Here is a 19,683-nt window from a genome sequence, read left to right on the forward strand (position 1 = left end):
CTCCAGGGCGGATCAGGGAGCTCCGGGAGCCATGGCGGAGCAGGCAGGTCAGGTTGAAATGGCGGAGCTGGTAACTCAGGGGGCCATGGCGGAGCAGGCAGTTCAGGGTGCCATGGCAGAGCTGGTAGCTCAGGGGGCCATGGCGGATCAGGGGACTCAGGAGGCCATGGCAGATCAGAGGACTCAGGAGGCCATGGGGGATCAGGGGACTCAGGAGGCCATGGCGGATCAGGGGACTCAGGAGGCCATGGCGGAGCAGGCAGACTAGGAAGCCATGGCGGGGCAGACAGTTCAGGAAATCACGGCGTATGGGCCTTCGTGGCCTTGGCCTGGATCCCAGACTTTGCCCCTATGGCCAGGGGCATATTCACCCCACCCCCCAAAAAAAAATTTTCTTGGGGAAAATTAGGAATTCTGGGGGGTGCTCTGGAGGAGCAGGCACTGGAGGGCGCTCTGGAGGAGCGGAGCTGGCTAGCACAGGGGGCTCAGGAGACGATGGAGAGCTGGACGGGACCAGCAGAGACGAAGGAGAGCTTTCTAGAGCGGATTCTGGGGTGAGGATAGGAGCCAGAACTCTGGGGGTAGCGCCATGTCCATAAGCACTGAGAGGCACGCTTGAGAGAGTCAGGCGGGCCTGACTCGGGAACGGCCGGCAGACTTGACTCGGGAAAGGCTGGCGGACTTGACTCTGGAACCGCCGGCGGGCTTGACTCGGGAACGGCCGGCGGGATTGACTCGGGAACAGCCGGCGGGCTTGACGGCGAGCTGGTTCTGGATCGGGGCCGGACGCTCTCCAGACACCGGAGGATCCCTTCCCTCCAGCTTAGTCCAGTGGTGTCTGGGAGGTCCATGGGGCGAATTAGCCCCGATCCAGAACAGCGAGTTTAGTGTGGCATTGTCCAAAGCCGTCGTCGCGGCGTGACCGCAGAATTCCCAAGCGTACTCCACGAAGGGGTGATCTCTGCGGGCTAAGGTGGCGAAACAAGCGGTGATTTCCATGATCGTGGGGAAAAAGCAGGGAAAACAAAAAACTTTCAACAAACGAAAACCAAACGGGGAGAAGGGGTGCCGCTTACTATTTTGTTTAGGTTTCGGATTCTGTCACGGGTCGTGGTTGTAGCCAAAAACGCACGGAGAAGGAGTAAACGTAGAGATACTTTAATAAACATCAACACACTTGGACCATTCAAAATAACATTAATCCGAGACCAAGAAACTCAGGAGAACACAGGGCTTAAATGGAGTGGAGACAAAAGGGATAATGAAACATAACAGGTGAACAGAATGAATGATGATTAACTAATAACGAGAACAGGAAACAGGAATCAAACCAAATAAGGACAAACAGGAAAATACACGTGACAGTTACATTGTGCCTTTATTTACACAAAAATATTTACATAATTACTGTATTTTACACATTTGTAAATGTGTCCAAAATCACTTACTTGTTTATTCATTTACAGTTTACTACATACTGAATGCAACATACAGTAGTTAAGTGAGTGAATGAATGTGGGCACAGCTGTACTGAACAACTGCATTGTGCATGACATGCTGTATTCCAACCGGCATGAAATCTGACATGAAATACAATCTGATTTTAATCAGATTTCAAGCCACAAGTAAATATGGTTTGCAAAAATCTGATTTCATGCAGACAACAAACAAAACATTTTTTCTGCCTGACTTCACAAAGCCCATTTGATGATACAGTTGAACAGCAGACAGCAGACACAATATCTCAGCAGCACTCCACTGGGAACTTGATTCATAAATTTAAATCACTAACTTAAACCAAGACAGCTTAGCTCTTAGCCACTCAATTTAAACTTGATTTAGTTCATCTTTAAAAACATCTGACAGTTGGAGTTTTGGTCCAAAACAAAGACAATCCAAGACAGTCTGCAGTATCTGAACTGTTTTTGCACTATTTATCTTATGTAATCCTTAGCTACAGAAAAAGGAACAAATATACTTTTTTTCTCTCTTGACCCAAGAGTGTCACTTCATGAAACTATTGCAGACACAGATGTTCTTCCAGGTAAATATGAATGGACGCCTCCAATTCCAAAAAACGCAGCTTGTTCTAGTTCCATTTCACAGTCTGTGCCAAAGGTCTTCCTCTCAATTGGTCATTCACCTCTGGCTGAGTAAATGCAAAAGTTTTTTTTTCCCCCTGCAGTAACTGGCTCTTTTTTCCATCCCATTCGTTGATTTGCTGATTATCAATATTTAAAACAGTTGAGTAAATTTTTTTCAGTATTATTTGATGAATAGAAAGCTCAGCATTTATCCAAAATAAAAAGCTTTTGTAACATTATACACTATACCTGTCACGGCTCGTGGTTGTAGCCAAAAACGCACGGAGAAGGAGTAAACGTAGAGATACTTTAATAAACATCAACACACTTGGACCATTCAAAATAACATTAATCCGAGACAAAGAAACTCAGGAGAACACAGGACTTAAATGGAGTGGAGACAAAAGGGATAATGAAACATAACAGGTGAACAGAATGAATGATGATTAACTAATAACGAGAACAGGAAACAGGAATCAAACCAAATAAGGACAAACAGGAAAATACACGTGACAGTTACATTGTGCCTTTATTTACACAAAAATATTTACATAATTACTGTATTTTACACATTTGTAAATGTGTCCAAAATCACTTACTTGTTTATTCATTTACAGTTTACTACATACTGAATGCAACATACAGTAGTTAAGTGAGTGAATGAATGTGGGCACAGCTGTACTGAACAACTGCATTGTGCATGACATGCTGTATTCCAACCGGCATGAAATCTGACATGAAATACAATCTGATTTTAATCAGATTTCAAGCCACAAGTAAATATGGTTTGCAAAAATCTGATTTCATGCAGACAACAAACAAAACATTTTTTCTGCCTGACTTCACAAAGCCCATTTGATGATACAGTTGAACAGCAGACAGCAGACACAATATCTCAGCAGCACTCCACTGGGAACTTGATTCATAAATTTAAATCACTAACTTAAACCAAGACAGCTTAGCTCTTAGCCACTCAATTTAAACTTGATTTAGTTCATCTTTAAAAACATCTGACAGTTGGAGTTTTGGTCCAAAACAAAGACAATCCAAGACAGTCTGCAGTATCTGAACTGTTTTTGCACTATTTATCTTATGTAATCCTTAGCTACAGAAAAAGGAACAAATATACTTTTTTTCTCTCTTGACCCAAGAGTGTCACTTCATGAAACTATTGCAGACACAGATGTTCTTCCAGGTAAATATGAATGGACGCCTCCAATTCCAAAAAACGCAGCTTGTTCTAGTTCCATTTCACAGTCTGTGCCAAAGGTCTTCCTCTCAATTGGTCATTCACCTCTGGCTGAGTAAATGCAAAAGTTTTTTTTTCCCCCTGCAGTAACTGGCTCTTTTTTCCATCCCATTCAGTAAATCTGTGACGACAATACAGTTTAATATAATTTCCAGGGGTGTGGACTCGAGTCACTTGACTCGAGACTTGACTCGGACTCGAGTCCCAAATTTGATGACTTGCGACTCGACTCGACATAATTAAAGAAGACTTGAGACTCGACTTAGACTTTGACAGCAATGACTCGAGACTTGACTTGGACTTGAGCCCTGTGACTCGCAGATCTCCACAGTTTTTGTTCGATCAGTTACATATTTTAATTGCATGTGCATTTTTTTTTTTTAAACCTCCATTAACCTTTAAATGCATGAATGTTTCGCCAATCATTATTACATATTCGGGTCTTTTGCGACCCGGACCTATATATAGGGGAGAGCGAGGCACAAAGTAACACTTTTTGACTTTCTCAAATTGTGTAAATACACATGGGGTTCAGAGTATATATTTTTTATCCACAGTAATTTCACACTTGTCTAGTACAAATATGTCGCTTTGTTTCATAATTACAGTGTATACGTTTTTCTTTATTTACCCTCAAAAATTGGAAGTGAAATGTGACATATAACACCTTAAAATGCTATCTGATCGAATGAAAAAAATATACAAGACAAACTAAAATATTTTGTCAATAAAATAAAATAATTATTTATTTCAAATAAAATAATGGCGTTTTTTAAGAATTAAAAATATTCTGATTTTGGAGTTTGACAATGAACACATTGCGACCATGCTTGAGACGGCCCACATAAACGAGCAAAAATGCTTTACATGTCTTGAAATAATAATTTCTTAACATTAAACATTGACTGTCAGTCTTTATTCACCTGTTTATCGTCGTTTATCATTAAAATATATTAAAGTAAATAGTGTGAATTACATCACTAATGTCATAGAATAGCATGGTAACGCAGTGTTACAACATACCCCATCTGCTGTCTTGACTCGGGACTTGACTTGGGACTTGTCTGTCTTGACTCGGGACTTGACTCGAGACTTGAATGCAAAGACTCGAGACTTACTTGTGACTTGCAAAACAATGACTTGGTCCCACCTCTGATAATTACACTATTACAACCAAGGACATCTATGAGACTGATATCCAGTAACAGATGTGGTCAAGGGGCTGAGTTTGTTGATCAGAATCAGAATGAGCTTTATTGCCAGGTATGTTTACACATACGAGGTGTTGAACATATTCCTATTACTCAGGTGGCAGATGGCAGGGAATGTGTTCAAAAGCCCAGTTATAAAAAAAAAAAAAAAAGACAATTTTTAGCTGAGAGAACTGTGTTTTAACTGTGTTTTATAGCACTCTAATCCCTGTCGAAGATTTATTTCCAGCCAATGCCTAAGGCTAAAGACCCAAATATTATGAAATTTCCTTTCAATACTGCTAGGTTTTCCACTTAAACCATGCCACATAATGTCAGCACAAGGTTTTGGTGTCTACTGTACTGTAGCAGTTTAATTATGGTTTGACTGTTTTCAACCAGGCCTCTTACTGGCCTTAATTTCAATTTTTTATACACTTTTATAAACAAACACAAGCGGTGTTTGCCCTAATTAAAATTTTCTATGCAAAACATGATGCTAGGATTTTGCGGATGGTTGCCATGCAGCTACTAAGGTTTTTAAAGTGTTTTAGTGCATTGCTATAGGGTTGCTAGCACATTTAGGTGGTTTCCAGGTGGTTATTTAATGGACCACATTAAAAGACTCCATCCTATGTTTAAAAGAGACAGCTTAAACCAGCCTCCAAGCCAGATTTAGCTGGTCTTTAGTTGATATACTGTAGCTGGGGTCTACAGAAGTGTCCAAAAACTCTTTAAATCCAGCAAACCAGAAAAAAACTTTTTTTTTTTTTGCCTGTTTTACAGCCTGCGTGGCAAAATCTGTGTCTGATCATAAAGAAAAGAATTTGCACACTATTATTAAAAAAAAGGTCATTTACATTTGTCACAAAAATGTAATGGTAAGGGTTCCATTTGTTAACATTAGTTAACTATTAGTTAACTAACAATTACAAATACCACTAAAGCATATATAGTAACAATTTAGATTAGAAGAGTTTTCCCTCAATGAACTCCTAATTTGCTGCTTTTTGATAGAAAGTAAGGTAGTTGTTGTAGTACTCATGTTTAGGTATTGGGTGGGGTTATGGGATCTAGAATATGGTCATGCATTAATATGTGCTTTGTAAGTACTAATAAACAGCAAATATGCCAGTAAATATGAATATAATAATAATTAATTAATAAACTGCTAATAAGCAACTGGTTAATAGTGAACAGGTTCCCTAATCTAAAGAGTTACCACATTTATTAATCTTAAAGTTACTTTTAGCATTTACCAAGACATCATTAAAATCATCAAAAATAAATGTTGTTAATATTATTTAATGGACATGAGCTAATGAAATAAATAACATTAACAAAGATTACTAACAAATGTATTGCTCATTGTCAGTTAATGCATCAACTAACGTTAACTTCAAGGACCATATTGAAAAGTGTTACTAGTTTAATACTTTGGGTAAGGAGTTTGAAATCCTTTTACTTCATTATGAGCAATAATAATAGTGATGCTTGCCTTAGATGCTTTGCTTTGAAAACATAAAAACTGGAGAACTTAGATAAGCAATTGAGCACAGAGCAGCTGAGTGTGGGAATATGAGTAAGAAGAAAGGAATCTGGAGCTTGTAATGACGAATGATGTGGAGTCAGCTCTACAGAAATCACTTCAGGACACATCACAGAAAAAATACTAACATATACATGCCGTGCAACGGTTCACCATTCACATCTTGGGTCTATAAAACAGTTACACAAACCAAATGACAAATATAGTGTATAAACGATCATTGCCAAAAGGGTCCCAGTGAATCTCAGTGAGAAAGAGAAGGGGTGGAGCATTACAATCTCCAAGCAGACGTTAGTAGCCCACACTCGTCCTATTACAGCACACCGTCCAGCTGTGCCAGAGTCCACATCTGCTGATCCCCAGAGCGCGAGTGTGAAACGATTGAAAGACTGTACATGGCTCAATATTTTGAAATTAAAAGCATAACTCAATCCCAATCGATCATTACCTGCACATATGACCAAATGTGTCACTTCTACTTACTGTACATGTGTTACTTTACGGTACGTTTGAGCATTACATTTTTCATTTGTTTTATTGTTACAAGATTTTCTCTTTGGCCACGGCCCATGGATGGAATAACTTTATGGTTCGTTGCCAGCAGTAATTTAGCACAAGTAGTGTCTGCAACCATTTTCCACCAGCTTTTAATATTTTGTTTTATATCTGTGGCTGTGTGATTGGAAACACATGGAGAAAAAGAAAATGCCAGGTAATTCCATTACTTTACAATGTTTCAGGGAGTCGTTTTGATCCAAACGTTCAAACAAACACCATTGATTATGAATATATGTAAAACTGATGATATAATACGACGCACGTGTATGGGTCTCTTTGTGTGTGTTGTGTGACTACGTGTGCTACTCAACAGCACTTAAACAGCATTAAAATGACTTCTTAGAATGCCAAAGTACTGAATGCCAAATTCACAAATCCAATTGAAAATGCCATCTGTGAAGGTTTTCTAAAAGCTTAATAGCAAATTTTCCCCTTTGGAGAAAGTGAATATGGGCGTCTTTGCAATTGCAAATGGCTGTCTGAAAGTGTTAGTAGAGGGACCTGGCAGAGCCAATTTCATCTCAGCGGTGTAGACAGTGTATAAGTTCACTGGAAATATGACTGTTTTGAAGCAGGACTTCTGCCCTGGCCAAAGTGCTGTCTGTTCATTTGATTTGGAACCCATTACCTCTTCTGTTGTACTATAATGACACCTATTTGGTCCTGTTAGGTAAAGAACATTTCAAAATAATATACACACACTACATGGAGGTAAACCACATAATTTTAAAAGGAATTTTCCACAGACATCCCTTGGAATTGGACTACAATGAGGTCATGCGCTGGCTATCCCATTAACAGCGGCATCCAGGACATCAAGGTCAGGTGGACATGTCTGAAACAAATTGGGTTTCTTTCTAGAAAAGCAGGGGAAATGCTCTAAGCTTCCGTGAGGTCTACTACAAGAACCTTTTCCAATGGGATTTCACACAACTGATTTTAGGAGGAGTTCGACACAAGAACCTGTTTCGCATTTGCTGAGTTGGACTGATGTCTCGCCATCCAGAATAAACCGTGGTATGACTGTATGTGAGGGATTACTTTAGCATAGGGCTGATAAAGCAATAATGTTTCCTGGAAAAACATGATGCTATGCTGTTGCAAATTAAGTGTGTTGAACATTTCCAAACATCTGGGTTGGGAACTATGCTTAGATCCGTTCTGTGACGTGACATTGGTGGAGTCTCCCTAGAATCAAAGAATTACTCTTACCTTCCGACCAGCTTGACCGGGTAGTCCGGGTAGCCCTAATATCCCAGGGTCCCCCTAAAAAGGAAAACACTGAAAATTACTCCTGGTATGGTAAATTTGGCAGTGCTAACATATTCAGAGACACCACACATTGTAACTTAAGTCCAAAGTATACTTCAGTTTTTTTAAGTGCACGCTAGCGTATGCGTATAGTCGAACGTACAACCTTTTCAAAGTATACTCCATTTGATTGCCTGCATGAACGCAGGCGGTCATCACATGTGCTCTAGAAAGCTTCATTTTTATCCAGCGTCTGCTCTACTTTCTCCAGAAGTTATGATTGATAAAATTGTCTTTGTACTCCTTTAAACTAAAGTTGCCTCTTTAGTTTAAAGGAGTACATAACCCTCTCACACAAGCGCTTGTCAATGCAGCCGTCTGTTATAATAGTCTCCGCTATTTTGTTGTTTTGTTGTTGTTCAGTCTCTTTTGTTTCATTTTCTACTGTGAAAAAATGGCCCAGGCTAGTGTTGTCCAAAAATCAGATGATGTGCGTACAGTATGCACATACTATTCTGGTACACGTATATAGCGAAGTATATGCTACTTGTTTGCTACTATGTTATTCTAATTTCTTCGCAAGTCTACGTGAGATCTCGTCTCACTATGAAAATGATACTATAATTGGCAGGAGGATTATAATGTTAAAAGTCAGTTAAAACTGTGGTGGTCTCCACCAGTTTTAAAATCGGTTAAGATTTGAAAATAGTCTAGTGTGTCCCAGGCCTTAAGGTAGGGGTGCAAAAAAAAAAAGTTCCTGGAGGGCCACAGCCCTAAACTCTACTTTCACAACTCTAATTAAACACACCTGATCCAGCTAATCAAGTCCTTCAGGCTTATAGGTTTCCACAAAAATATTAAACATTACAACTGAGCACCACATTTTCTCTTTTCTTGAGCAGCAAATCAGCATATTAAAATGGTTTCTGAAGGATCATGTGACACTGAAGACTGGAATAATGACTGAAAACTCAGCTTTGCCAACACAGGAATGAATTACATTTTAAAATAAATAAATATATTAAAAAAGAGTTAATTTAAATAGTTTTTTTATATTTCAGTTTTTCTTTAACATGTCCTATAAACTTACCAGCTGCTATTTTTTGTTTTTATTTTCAAGAATCAGTGTGTTGATTAATGCAAGAACGTGCATCATTTTAAGCATGAAAAAAAAGTTTGCTAGTGCACAATATACTTTATTCTATTTGGTTCCGTTCTTTATTCCATTATTCCATACTTTAAAACACATACCTTTATTCCATTTGGTGTTCTGCCAGGTGAGATTCCAGGGTCTCCCTTTTTTCCCTGTAACACACAGAAGACAAATAACTGATCCAAACTACCACTCATGGAAAAAATTAAAATATTAGAATGAGGTGTATTTAGATTATACAAAGCTTTCATAAAAGTTAAACTGAGTATACCAGCCTAAAAGGCTTTTAAATTAAAAGACTTTTCAAACAACATACAGTGACACACCACTCACTGTTGTTTTGAACCATGTATACATCGCACAGGAAATGAGGAGGTTACTGGGAAGTTATTGTGACCCCTGCTCTAAATCCATTCCAAAGAGAACACTGTAACAGAATTCCTCTCCTAATTTTTCTATATAGTCTCCATGGAGTAATGCAGGCTAGCAAAGGAAAGGAGTGTTGTTTACACAAGAGAGTGACCCGTGTACGCTAGTGAGAATAAGTTTACAGTAAGCCTCTGCAATGACACTGGGGTTCACACACTACATTCTTCTGCCTTTTCAGGCAATGGGATGAAGCCATGCGTTATGGTTATGATTCAAACACATGTACAAGTGCTAGCATATTTTTTCTTCCAATCAATCTAAGCAGTTAATCTGCTGTTTTTTGTTTGACAATGCTTCCGGCATTGTTTTTGCGGCTGTTTCACCAAAGTAATTATGTAAATCAGGTAAGAGTGCAAACATGCCCATAAATCTGTGCCGAATGCAATTTGCATGGCATAATCTTGTAGGTTTTGAGCTTGGTTGTGAAGAATTCACCAGGCTTGTACTTTGCAGTGAATGTACAACTTCACTCCAACACTGCAATTCAGACACCAAAATTGGCTCTTAAAAGCCAAAAGTGTGCTTGTCTACACCATGTGTCTCTGGATACATGCCAGTTATAATGCTCTTATCCATCATTTGATGGTTTACCGCTCAATGAATGACCAAATAATTGCTATTTGAATACATTTATAGAGAGAAACGACTGCTAGGAAGCCAACAACAAACATACTGCATTGATGTGTTAGTTTTGTGGGTCTGTCTCTCTCATTTTGCTCTTCCCTCTTTCTATTTGTCTCATCCTTGTCCCAACTGGCAGTAACAGTAAGTAATGGGAATTTGAAATTTGGACTCGCCTTCATATGGCAAAGAAAGATCTTTGCTCTCCTGGTCTATTGTAAGACTTCCACAAGCAGCCAGATGTGGTAAAATGAACAACTGTGAAAAGTGTGAATGGAAATAAGCAGGTCCAATGATGTCGTCAAACTCGTACTTCACCCATATTTCTTGCCAACGTTTATCAGAATTCAGCTACTCATGTTTTATTGTTTCTCTTTTAATTTACAACAGCTAAACGTAGATGGTAGTTACTGGTTTTCTATTGGTCCCAAAGTAGTAGTGTTTTTTTATGGTAGTACTGTAGTCTACTGACATAGTCTACCTTGTGATATCACTGTTGTAAAAATACACAATCACCTATTAAAGTGCTACTTAAAGTGCATATGGCTCATAATTAGAAGCCGCTGAGTAGATCAAAGCTCATGCATATGTTTAATGATCCCTTTTGAGTTTGAGGAATTCACTAATAAGTTCAAGACTTGAATCTTACGGGCACGGGTTTTTGTTATGGTATGTCCAAACATACTGATCAATGTCATCACAAATTGCTTCGTAAAACAAAAAACAAACAAAACTAAACAAGAACTGACAAAAGTGGGGTTAACGCTTTATTTTGATTGTCCACTTTAGACATTCTACTAACAGTAAGTAACTTTGCAACTACATGTCAACTAGCAGTCATTAGAGAATTAGTAGACTGTCTGCTTAATATCTTCTAACACTTTATTTTGATGGGTCCACAACATAAAACATACTGACTATGAGACTATGTTTGCAAGTATATGTCAACTTACTCTACTAACCCTAAACCTAACCTAACAGTCTACTCTGAGAGTTAGTAGACATGTAGTTGCAAATTAATGCGAATTAATGCGAATTAGTACTTATAGTTAGTAGAATGTCTAAAGTGGACTATCAAAATAAAGCGTAACCAAAAGGGGCCTCACAGTTCCAACAAACTAGTTTGTTAGCATCCACAAAAGCATTACAAATCTGTATTCAGTGGTACGTACCTTGGGTCCGGGGGTCCCTGGGCGGCCTGGGTTTCCATGCGGACCAGGGGGACCCTACAAAACAACACAACACAACACATGTTCACTTGTATTTGTGCGCTGTCTCCTCCATAGTTACTGTGCAATCACTGCAGGAGACTTAAGCTGGGTCACAAGCCTTGAACCACAATATTGTTTTTTTTTCTTTTTTCCGAACAATAAAAGGCCAATAAAAAGACAAGAAAGGAAAGGAGAAGGGCATAAAAGAGAATTAGATGCAGAGAGAAAAAGAGTCAGTGAAATGAATACTCATGTACCAGACTGTTTTAGAAGCACATGACCATGACCAGTCCAATAGCTGCTATCAGGGTCCCAAATTAACACTCACAAAGCGCCAATGAGAGTAAAAATTGACTTTGGCAGGTAAAATGAGTAACTCCCCCAGTTAGGAACAGCATCAAGATTTAAATCAAATTATAAAACGATAATTTATTCAAACCTCAGTGATGTAAGCGACATACGCTAATTAAATCAAAGACAATCCACCGATTAAAGAAAACATCTGTCAAAACTGATCCGTCTTCAAATAACTTTTCCCTTAGTGGAAATTATATTGTCAGGCATTTTGAAAGCCTAAAAGTTTTTTTGACACATTTTGCTCAAATTGTTTCTCTCCCAAATCTCCATGGGTTTAAATGAAAGGATAAATGAATTTATTATTTTTTAACAGATCAGGTAAAATTGCATATCTATGCCAGTACGTGTATAAACACGTAACTTGAAATTAAAGCAGTGATGAATCCACAGTGGCAGTCCCATCTGTAAATGCCTCATAAAACTATGTATTGTGCACTTAGGCACCTTTATAAATTTCAGACAGAAACTTGGAAAGAATGAGTGCTGAAAAGAAAAAAAAATGTCAGGGCAATAAATAAAGACTTATAGTAGATCCCTTAATTCTTACAGTGGTTCAGGACCTCTCAGCCCCCCACCTTTAGCTCAAACCCTGGAAAACGTTTAGTCCTTTAGTCCCTTAAAGTCGCCAACCCTGTCAGAATCCGAGGGAAGCAGCTTAGTCAAATTTAGGGAATGAAGCAATGTTAAAAAACCGCATACATTTTTCATTATTCTGGCCCTCATGGTAAGTACTGTACGTAAGTAGCACAGTTTGCCCAAGGCATGCATTCAGAAAATTGCCCTCCACTTAAAAAAGAAAGTGTTGTGTTTTACAGGGTACTTCTGGCATATGCTTTTGGCATATACCATATGGACATGATTTTCTTCATTAGCTCACTTTTCCAGCAGCGACCAGGGGGCTTGAGTAGAGAGAGTGCAAGAAAGCTCCCTAGACACTGATTTATATGCTCTGTTGTTAGTAAAGCAGACAAAATGGAAGTGATCTTAAACAACAAACTGCAAAAGTCACAATCCAAATGGCCGTCACTTTAGATATGTGGCAACCGAAACTAAAGGCCACACTGATAGGGAACAAATACTGTGTGGCAGAATGATTTGTGCTTGATGATGTTTATTTGCACATGCTTTCTGCATTGTTTTAGCACCCGATTCACTCAAGAATTTATGCAAATCAGGTAAATAAGCACTCCTCCTAAGCATTCTTTATCTGAAGTAAGCTGTGAAGGATGCAGCAGACTGCCATCTGGCATATTTTAGAGGGACTGTACTGCATCACTCCACTGCTACGATGCAGAAAATGCAGAAAGTGTGCTCAACCACATTTCATGTCTTTATATATACTGGTTATGCTGGTTATAACTCTTCTCTATTGTTTAATCATCATTTGATAGACTACTGCTGCCAAGATCACTAGAAAATGTACACAAACATCTCTCATAAATTAAATTCTGTTTACAGTTTCTGGCGCAGCCCTATTTCAGCACATTGAGCGGCTACTTAAATGGATCTCTGGTCAGTTTTTGTGCTGAAAAGACTACTCAACTGTTCGCCCTGTGTTTCATAATGTGTAAAATGATTGCCGCAAATACCTTGGGATCTTATTAGATAACCTCTAAAAATATTTAAGCCTAAATTAAAGTAATATTTCAACGGAAAATGTAAATTTGCTGAAAATGTACTTATTCTAAGGCCATCTGAGATGTAGATGAGTTTGTTTCCTCAGGAATGGAGTTGTGTACATTACTTGTGGATTATTGTGATGATTTTTATCAGCTGTTTAGATTATCAATAATTGCAAGGGATCCTTTGGTGTGCAAGTATTGTAATGCTGCAGTATACATTTCTCCAAATCTGTTCTCATGAAGAAACAAACTCATCTACATCTTGGATGGCTTGAGGGTGAGTAAATTTCAGTAGATTTTTTCATTTTTGGTTGAACGACTTTAAATATTTATGTATTTGACTTCCATCCATTTGGATTACACAGTATTAACATAAAATGAATGTGATGATTATTTGTCCGTCATACATCAGTTAAACAGGTTAGAAACAGGTACACTCAAAAACGTCATGACATGGTTTATTATCAACTATTTGCATACATTAGATTTTTTTTTAAACAATCATATTTTCAAATTGCATTTATTCAAATTTGAATACATTAGATTCAGCATAAATTAGTTTAGAATCACTATAAATTTGTTCAGTGTGAAATCAATTAAATATATTCCATTACAAAATCCAGAACATGGTTATGGCTAGCTGTAGAACATGCAACATTCAATTAGTTAAAGTTAAAAAATTGGATTTATTGATTATAAATATTTAAACTTGGTTGTTGTACAGTTAAAACACATTTAGTTTATTAGTACTATTACAGAAATCTTACTTCTTTAATTTATGCATGACTGACAAATATGCATCACATTAAGTTTATTAGTTTGTAAAACTGTGTAATCCAAATGGATGGAAGTTTTATATGCAATTCAAAAATATTCATCTTAAATCTTTTTTGAATGATAGCTGACAACCATCAGGTAACTTATTCACACGTTAGAGCAAATAACAAGCAATGGTGAGATTCAAAGACTAAAAGCCGAGAGCCAATGCTAAGCCTACTTGTCAAGGCAGCGCTATTATTTATATATGATCCACCTGGGGTTAGCCATGAGCGGGGCTCTTATTCATCGCCCTTCCTGCTGAGTACACACAAACTGGCCATATGGAGATACTTACAAGAAGCTCATGTACAGATTTCCACCTCATTTTTATGTTTGGTCAGGTTTTCCACATGTGGCCGTGGTTAGTGATCAGAGGAGAGTGAGACGGGGGTATCAAGAAAGCCTATCAAGTTACATATTGGTTAATCTCTCCTGCTCACTTTCAGATCTCCAGCAAGCACTCGTGTGGGCAGACGCGCGTGGTGGTTGTCACTTTCCGCCTCATATATATGAGAATGGCTGACTTATGGCAGGGTTCCCTGACCTGGCTCAAAGGAGGCCTCTGCTAATGTTTACCAGTGCATTTGAGGGAATATCTTTCTGGCCTGGCCCCTTGACCAAGATAAACTACATTTAAAAGTGAACTTTTTAGTGTTGGCATTGTAAATTGTACATCAGAGAATTTTACTGTGTTGGTACAGTACGTCCAACACTCTTGTCTGTCATCTATGAGGCTTTGATTCACACCAAACAACCCTGACAGACCACATGACCCAGCACATGGTGACACAGAAGGGAATGGTTTACAGTTCTGTGCAGTTGTGAGAGACCTGAGGGATGAATTACTACATAAACACTACCATATTTTGTGTAGTCACTAAAAAAAAAAATATGGAAACTGTCGGAAATTGCTTTTTTGTTTTCAAAAACAATGATTAGACAAAATGTCCATGTGGCCATAAGGAAATGACAATGCATTAGGAAAAAAAAAAAAAAAAACCTATCCCAACTGAGCTTTAAAAAGAAGCTAACACACCACTAACATTTACCACTATTCAACGAAATCCAGTTGTTTCAATCGGAATCCATACATTCAAAATTTAGTGTAAGTGCAAAAGATTGTCACACATAGGTTTCGCAACAGGTTCAAGATGGTCACGTGAATTTGCCACATTGAGCAACAGAAAACTTCTTGCTTTGAAACTGACTTTTGCGTGAGCTGTGCTTTTGACTATAGGCAAATTCGCTGTACATTCGCTATTGTAAACATACCTTTCTTCTCCAGACTAGAAAATCTATGCTTGACTTGGAGGCTTTTTTTAAACAACCATTTATTCCCCCATCCAAGTTTGTATACAGTGGCATATAGGATTTAACATTGAGCTTTTTAATGTGACAAAAGTCTATTTACACAGTCACAATGTCACACACCCCAAATTATACAAAAATGATCTTACGATACTTGTAGTTACCTTCAGCACAAACCAACACTTAGTATTTGATTCAAAAACTAACAAACACTTTGCTGATGTTGTAAATGTTTGTAAACAACTGAAAGAGTTTGGCTCTATCTAAAATCGTTATCTGAGTCTGAACATTTACCATCTTAGGGCTGCACGATAAATCACATGCGATTAATATGTGCATCTCGTCAGTAAAACCGGTTCTGTGATTAGTAGTAAATCTCCATCACGTGCTTTCAGATGGAGCGGCATTTAATACACAGAGCCGTAGTTCACTGACAAGCTACGCAATATTTACTACAAATTTTTTTAGATTTACTACTAATCACAGAACCGGCTTTACTGATGAGATGCGCATGATAATCACATGCGATTTATCGTGCAGCCCTATTCCATCTTGAGAAAAAATGGCTGATTTTACATGAATTAATGTAGCTTCAACTTTCAAGTACAATAAGAAATTCAATTAGATAGTTAATTTAGATACAATAAATGAAGAATGAAACCCCTGTGAATAAAAAAGTGCCTGTAAATGCTATGGATCTGCTTTATCACCATTATGTCCTTCAGTAAGATGTTTTAGAAATCATACCTGTACATCTGTGTCAATTTATAAACTCTTTCTAAGTTTAGATTGTGTAATTGAGATTCATTTGTTATCTTAATCTTACATTACAGTGAAGATGCCTTAATTAATTCCAAAATTACAAAAAGTATCAGTATAAGAATTAACAGATTTAACTCAGAACTAAATTTTATCTTGCATATGAATTGCTTATGAAAACTGACAGTTAAATATAACAAGCACTGCAGAAACAAAACATAATGAACTTTAATATTATAAAATATAAGCAAAACTTTTTTTTTATATCAGGTGTTTCATGGTATATTCTTGGTAATGGTACCTTACTGCACTGACTAATGATGTGGGATCCCAAGGCTCTTGACCAGCAACTCTGGAGAGCTTAAGAGCCGGTGAGCACCGGTGAGACTTTAAATGCCTTTAATAAGACTGCTACAAAGAGGCCTTTCTTTAGCTCAACAGATTGGATTCCCACAGTCCAGCCCTCAGGGGCCTCTCTAAAGGGCAGTCTCATAGGCCAGGGCAGGTTTCTTACACACAATACATCTAGACTTCCACCTAGGGAAGTCTCTTTGAATCACTGACTAACTGATATCTCATTGTCTCCTGCTTTCTTTCACTCTCAATTACAATCTTACTAGCAAAGAGTCATTTCTACAAGGTACTCGTCCTGATGATAAAATATCAGTTTGTAACAAAAGCATATTTCAATGAGCTTACATACTGTAAATTGAGTAAAATGTTGTTGCCAAAAAAAAGTATATTCAACAAAAAATGTGTTAGTCTTGTAGTATGAACAAATAATTTCACTACACATTTTAAATGCATTTTTCTTTTTACCAAACCTTGGATACAATTTATGACATACAACAACCTTAGTAAAAAAAATTTTTAATTAATTTATTTCATACTAGTTCAAATCTATTAACATATTTACTGGCATATCACTCAAGACTTACTGATATAAAAATTATAATTAAACATTTTTTGGAGTACTTCTTGTGCACATTGCACATTTCTTAATATTAAGCCTAAGCCTTTTAATGTCACTATTGATGAGGATTGTATGATCTTTGAATAATATCAATCTTTAAATGCAAGATATTTAAAGTATCTAAAGTATACTTGCAACAGTTCCACTTTAGCTCAATCAAATATACTTCAGTACAGTATATGTTTAGTTAGACTACAAATTAAACTACTTCCTCAAAATTAAAGTGCGTTAAGTACAAAATTAGTTGTTCCAATTTAGCAGACTTCAAGTATACCAGTTTAGTATCCCAAAAGTACAATTCCAGGGTATTTTTATTAAGTACATAAATATGTAAATGCATTTGTAGTATACTTAGCAATAAATTATATTTCAAACTATATATTGAAATGATATTTTAAATGCAGTTTAGTATATTTATTTCCCCTTCAGGAACTCAAGCTGCGTCGAACGCTTTGGGAACGCCCCCGGCGAGACCACGTTCTGAAGCATGTGTGAAATCAGTCCAATAGAGAAGCGAGACGTCACGAGCGGGGTGACGTGAGCAACCAGGAAGCATAAAGGCGCATCCGGCAAGCGCACATGTTAGCTTCTTGCTCTTCAGCGAGCGCGTCTGTAGTGTGTGTGTGTGTGTATGCAAAAGCACTCAGTCAGTCAGGAGAATCTTTGTATAGAAAGCAAGTAATATCATGCCTAAGCGTAAATCAAAATCTGTCACGAGCGGATGGCGTTTCAAGTCATGTGTTCCTCCCTGCCCACACTATATCTCGGGTGGGGATACACACGATTTGTGCAAGCTATCTCTCCCCGTCCTCAGCATCGTCCCTGAAGGCCCTGAAGCTTCCCACCAGGCCAGTAAAACTGACATCCAACCTGGTTGGGAAAGCTTATACGGCGGCAGGTAAAGCCAGTGCGTGTCTGCATTCTATGGCGGTGTTGCAGGCGTACCAGGCTGACCTGCTAAAAGACCTGGACGATAGGGAGGAAGAGGAATCTGACGTAGTCGCCGAACTGCGTCGGGCTACAGACCTGTCGCTTCGAGACACCAAGGAAACGGCCAGAGACATGGTGGTGGCTACGGAGCGACACCTGTGGTTGAATCTGTCCGAACTGCAAGACAAGGACAGATTCTTCTTCCTGGATGCCTATCGCCTTCTGGCCTCTTCGAAAGTGCAGTCGATACTGTCGTCGAGAGGTTTCAGGAGGTGAAGAAGCAAGCGGCGGCATTCCAGCGTTTCCTCCATCGCCGCCCCCAGATCTTTGGGACTGCAGAGGGGTAGCAGTCCCCCACTCCCCCCCCGCAGAAAGATCAGGGGGCGGGGCGGCGCTCTCGGTCGGGGTACTCGAAACATAAAGCTGATCTTGGGACCGTTATTATGTCCAAGAGGACCTCGGCTAAGTGGTCCTGACAATTCCATCGTCAGGACCTTGAGGGCAGCCCACCCTGGGGAGGAGAGGTACACACCTCAGTATACGGTGCCCGATCCTCCTCAGTGCCCTCAGGGAGCTTCACTGATACCCCTGCCACCCCCGGTGCTTCAGGGCTCAGTGGGCTCCCGCGAGCAAATTTCCCAGTTGCCGCCCGACGACAGTACGGTACGGCACGGGAAAGCTCGCCCCCTCAGATGAGGGCGCTAAAGCAGTCAGGTCAGTCATTCCCTGCCAGTCAACCGCTTCAGGGCACCGAAGTGGCTACTCTAGTGACACCAGAGGCCAGTCTCGAGAGACTGGTTCCCTTAGTAGACTTTCTGACAGCGTGGAAGCTTCTGCCAAGTGTCTCACAATGGGTCCTGCACACTGAAGAGAGAGGTTACAGAATTCAGTTTGGTTCTCGTCCACCTCACTTCAACGGGGTTATGACTACATTAGTGGTCCCCGAGCAGGCTCTGGTATTGGAACAAGAAGTAGAAATTCTCTTGAGGAAGGAGGCCATAGAGTGTGTTTCTCCTCTCTCAAGAGAATCATGGTTCTACAGCTGCTACTTCATTGTTCCAAAGAAGGATGGGGGGTTGCGTCCGATCATAGATCTGTGTCTACTGAACCGCGCTATCAAACGGTTTCAGTTCAAGATGCTCAAGGTCCAATCAGGAGGAACCTCCTCTCTCAGGTGGGGGGCACTGTCTTTCACCCCTGCCCGGAGTTATGGAAGTTGTGGGCGTGGCCCCTGAGGGGGCACAGCTCATAGCACCCGGTCTCTCAACTGAGGTTGTTGAGACCATTCTCCAGTCCAGAGCTCCCGCCACGCCTTGAAGTGGAAACTTTTCACTTCTTGGTGCGGACAGTGACTGCAGGACCCAGTCAACTTCCCAGTTGGTTCAGTTCTGGAGTTTCTGCAGGAGCGATTCTCCGCATTACTTCATTGTTCCAAAGAAGGATGGAGGGTTGCGTCCGATCATAGATCTGTGTCTACTGAACCGCGCTATCAAACGGTTTCAGTTCAAGATGCTCAAGGTCCAATCAGGAGGAACCTCCTCTCTCAGGTGGGGGGCACTGTCTTTCACCCCTGCCCGGAGTTATGGAAGTTGTGGGCGTGGCCCCTGAGGGGGCACAGCT

The 19,683-nt window shown here is 39.4% G+C and overlaps 1 protein-coding gene across 1 annotated transcript in view; it reads right to left on the reverse strand.

Moving 5' to 3' along the window:
- Positions 1-19,683, reverse strand: part of LOC107720245 (collagen alpha-1(XXVII) chain B-like) — a 76,160-nt gene that overhangs the window by 44,727 nt on the left and 11,750 nt on the right. The window contains exons 4-6 of the mRNA XM_016527883.1: positions 11,257-11,310; positions 9,133-9,186; positions 7,843-7,896 (exon numbers count right to left, since the gene is read on the reverse strand). Of these exons, the coding sequence (XP_016383369.1) occupies positions 7,843-7,896; positions 9,133-9,186; positions 11,257-11,310 (162 nt within the window). The remainder of the gene's footprint in view (positions 1-7,842; positions 7,897-9,132; positions 9,187-11,256; positions 11,311-19,683) is intronic.

Source organism: Sinocyclocheilus rhinocerous, unplaced genomic scaffold (assembly GCF_001515625.1).
Source record: "Sinocyclocheilus rhinocerous isolate Xijiao unplaced genomic scaffold, SAMN03320098_v1.1 scaffold62, whole genome shotgun sequence".
NCBI classification, from domain to species: domain Eukaryota; kingdom Metazoa; phylum Chordata; class Actinopteri; order Cypriniformes; family Cyprinidae; genus Sinocyclocheilus; species Sinocyclocheilus rhinocerous.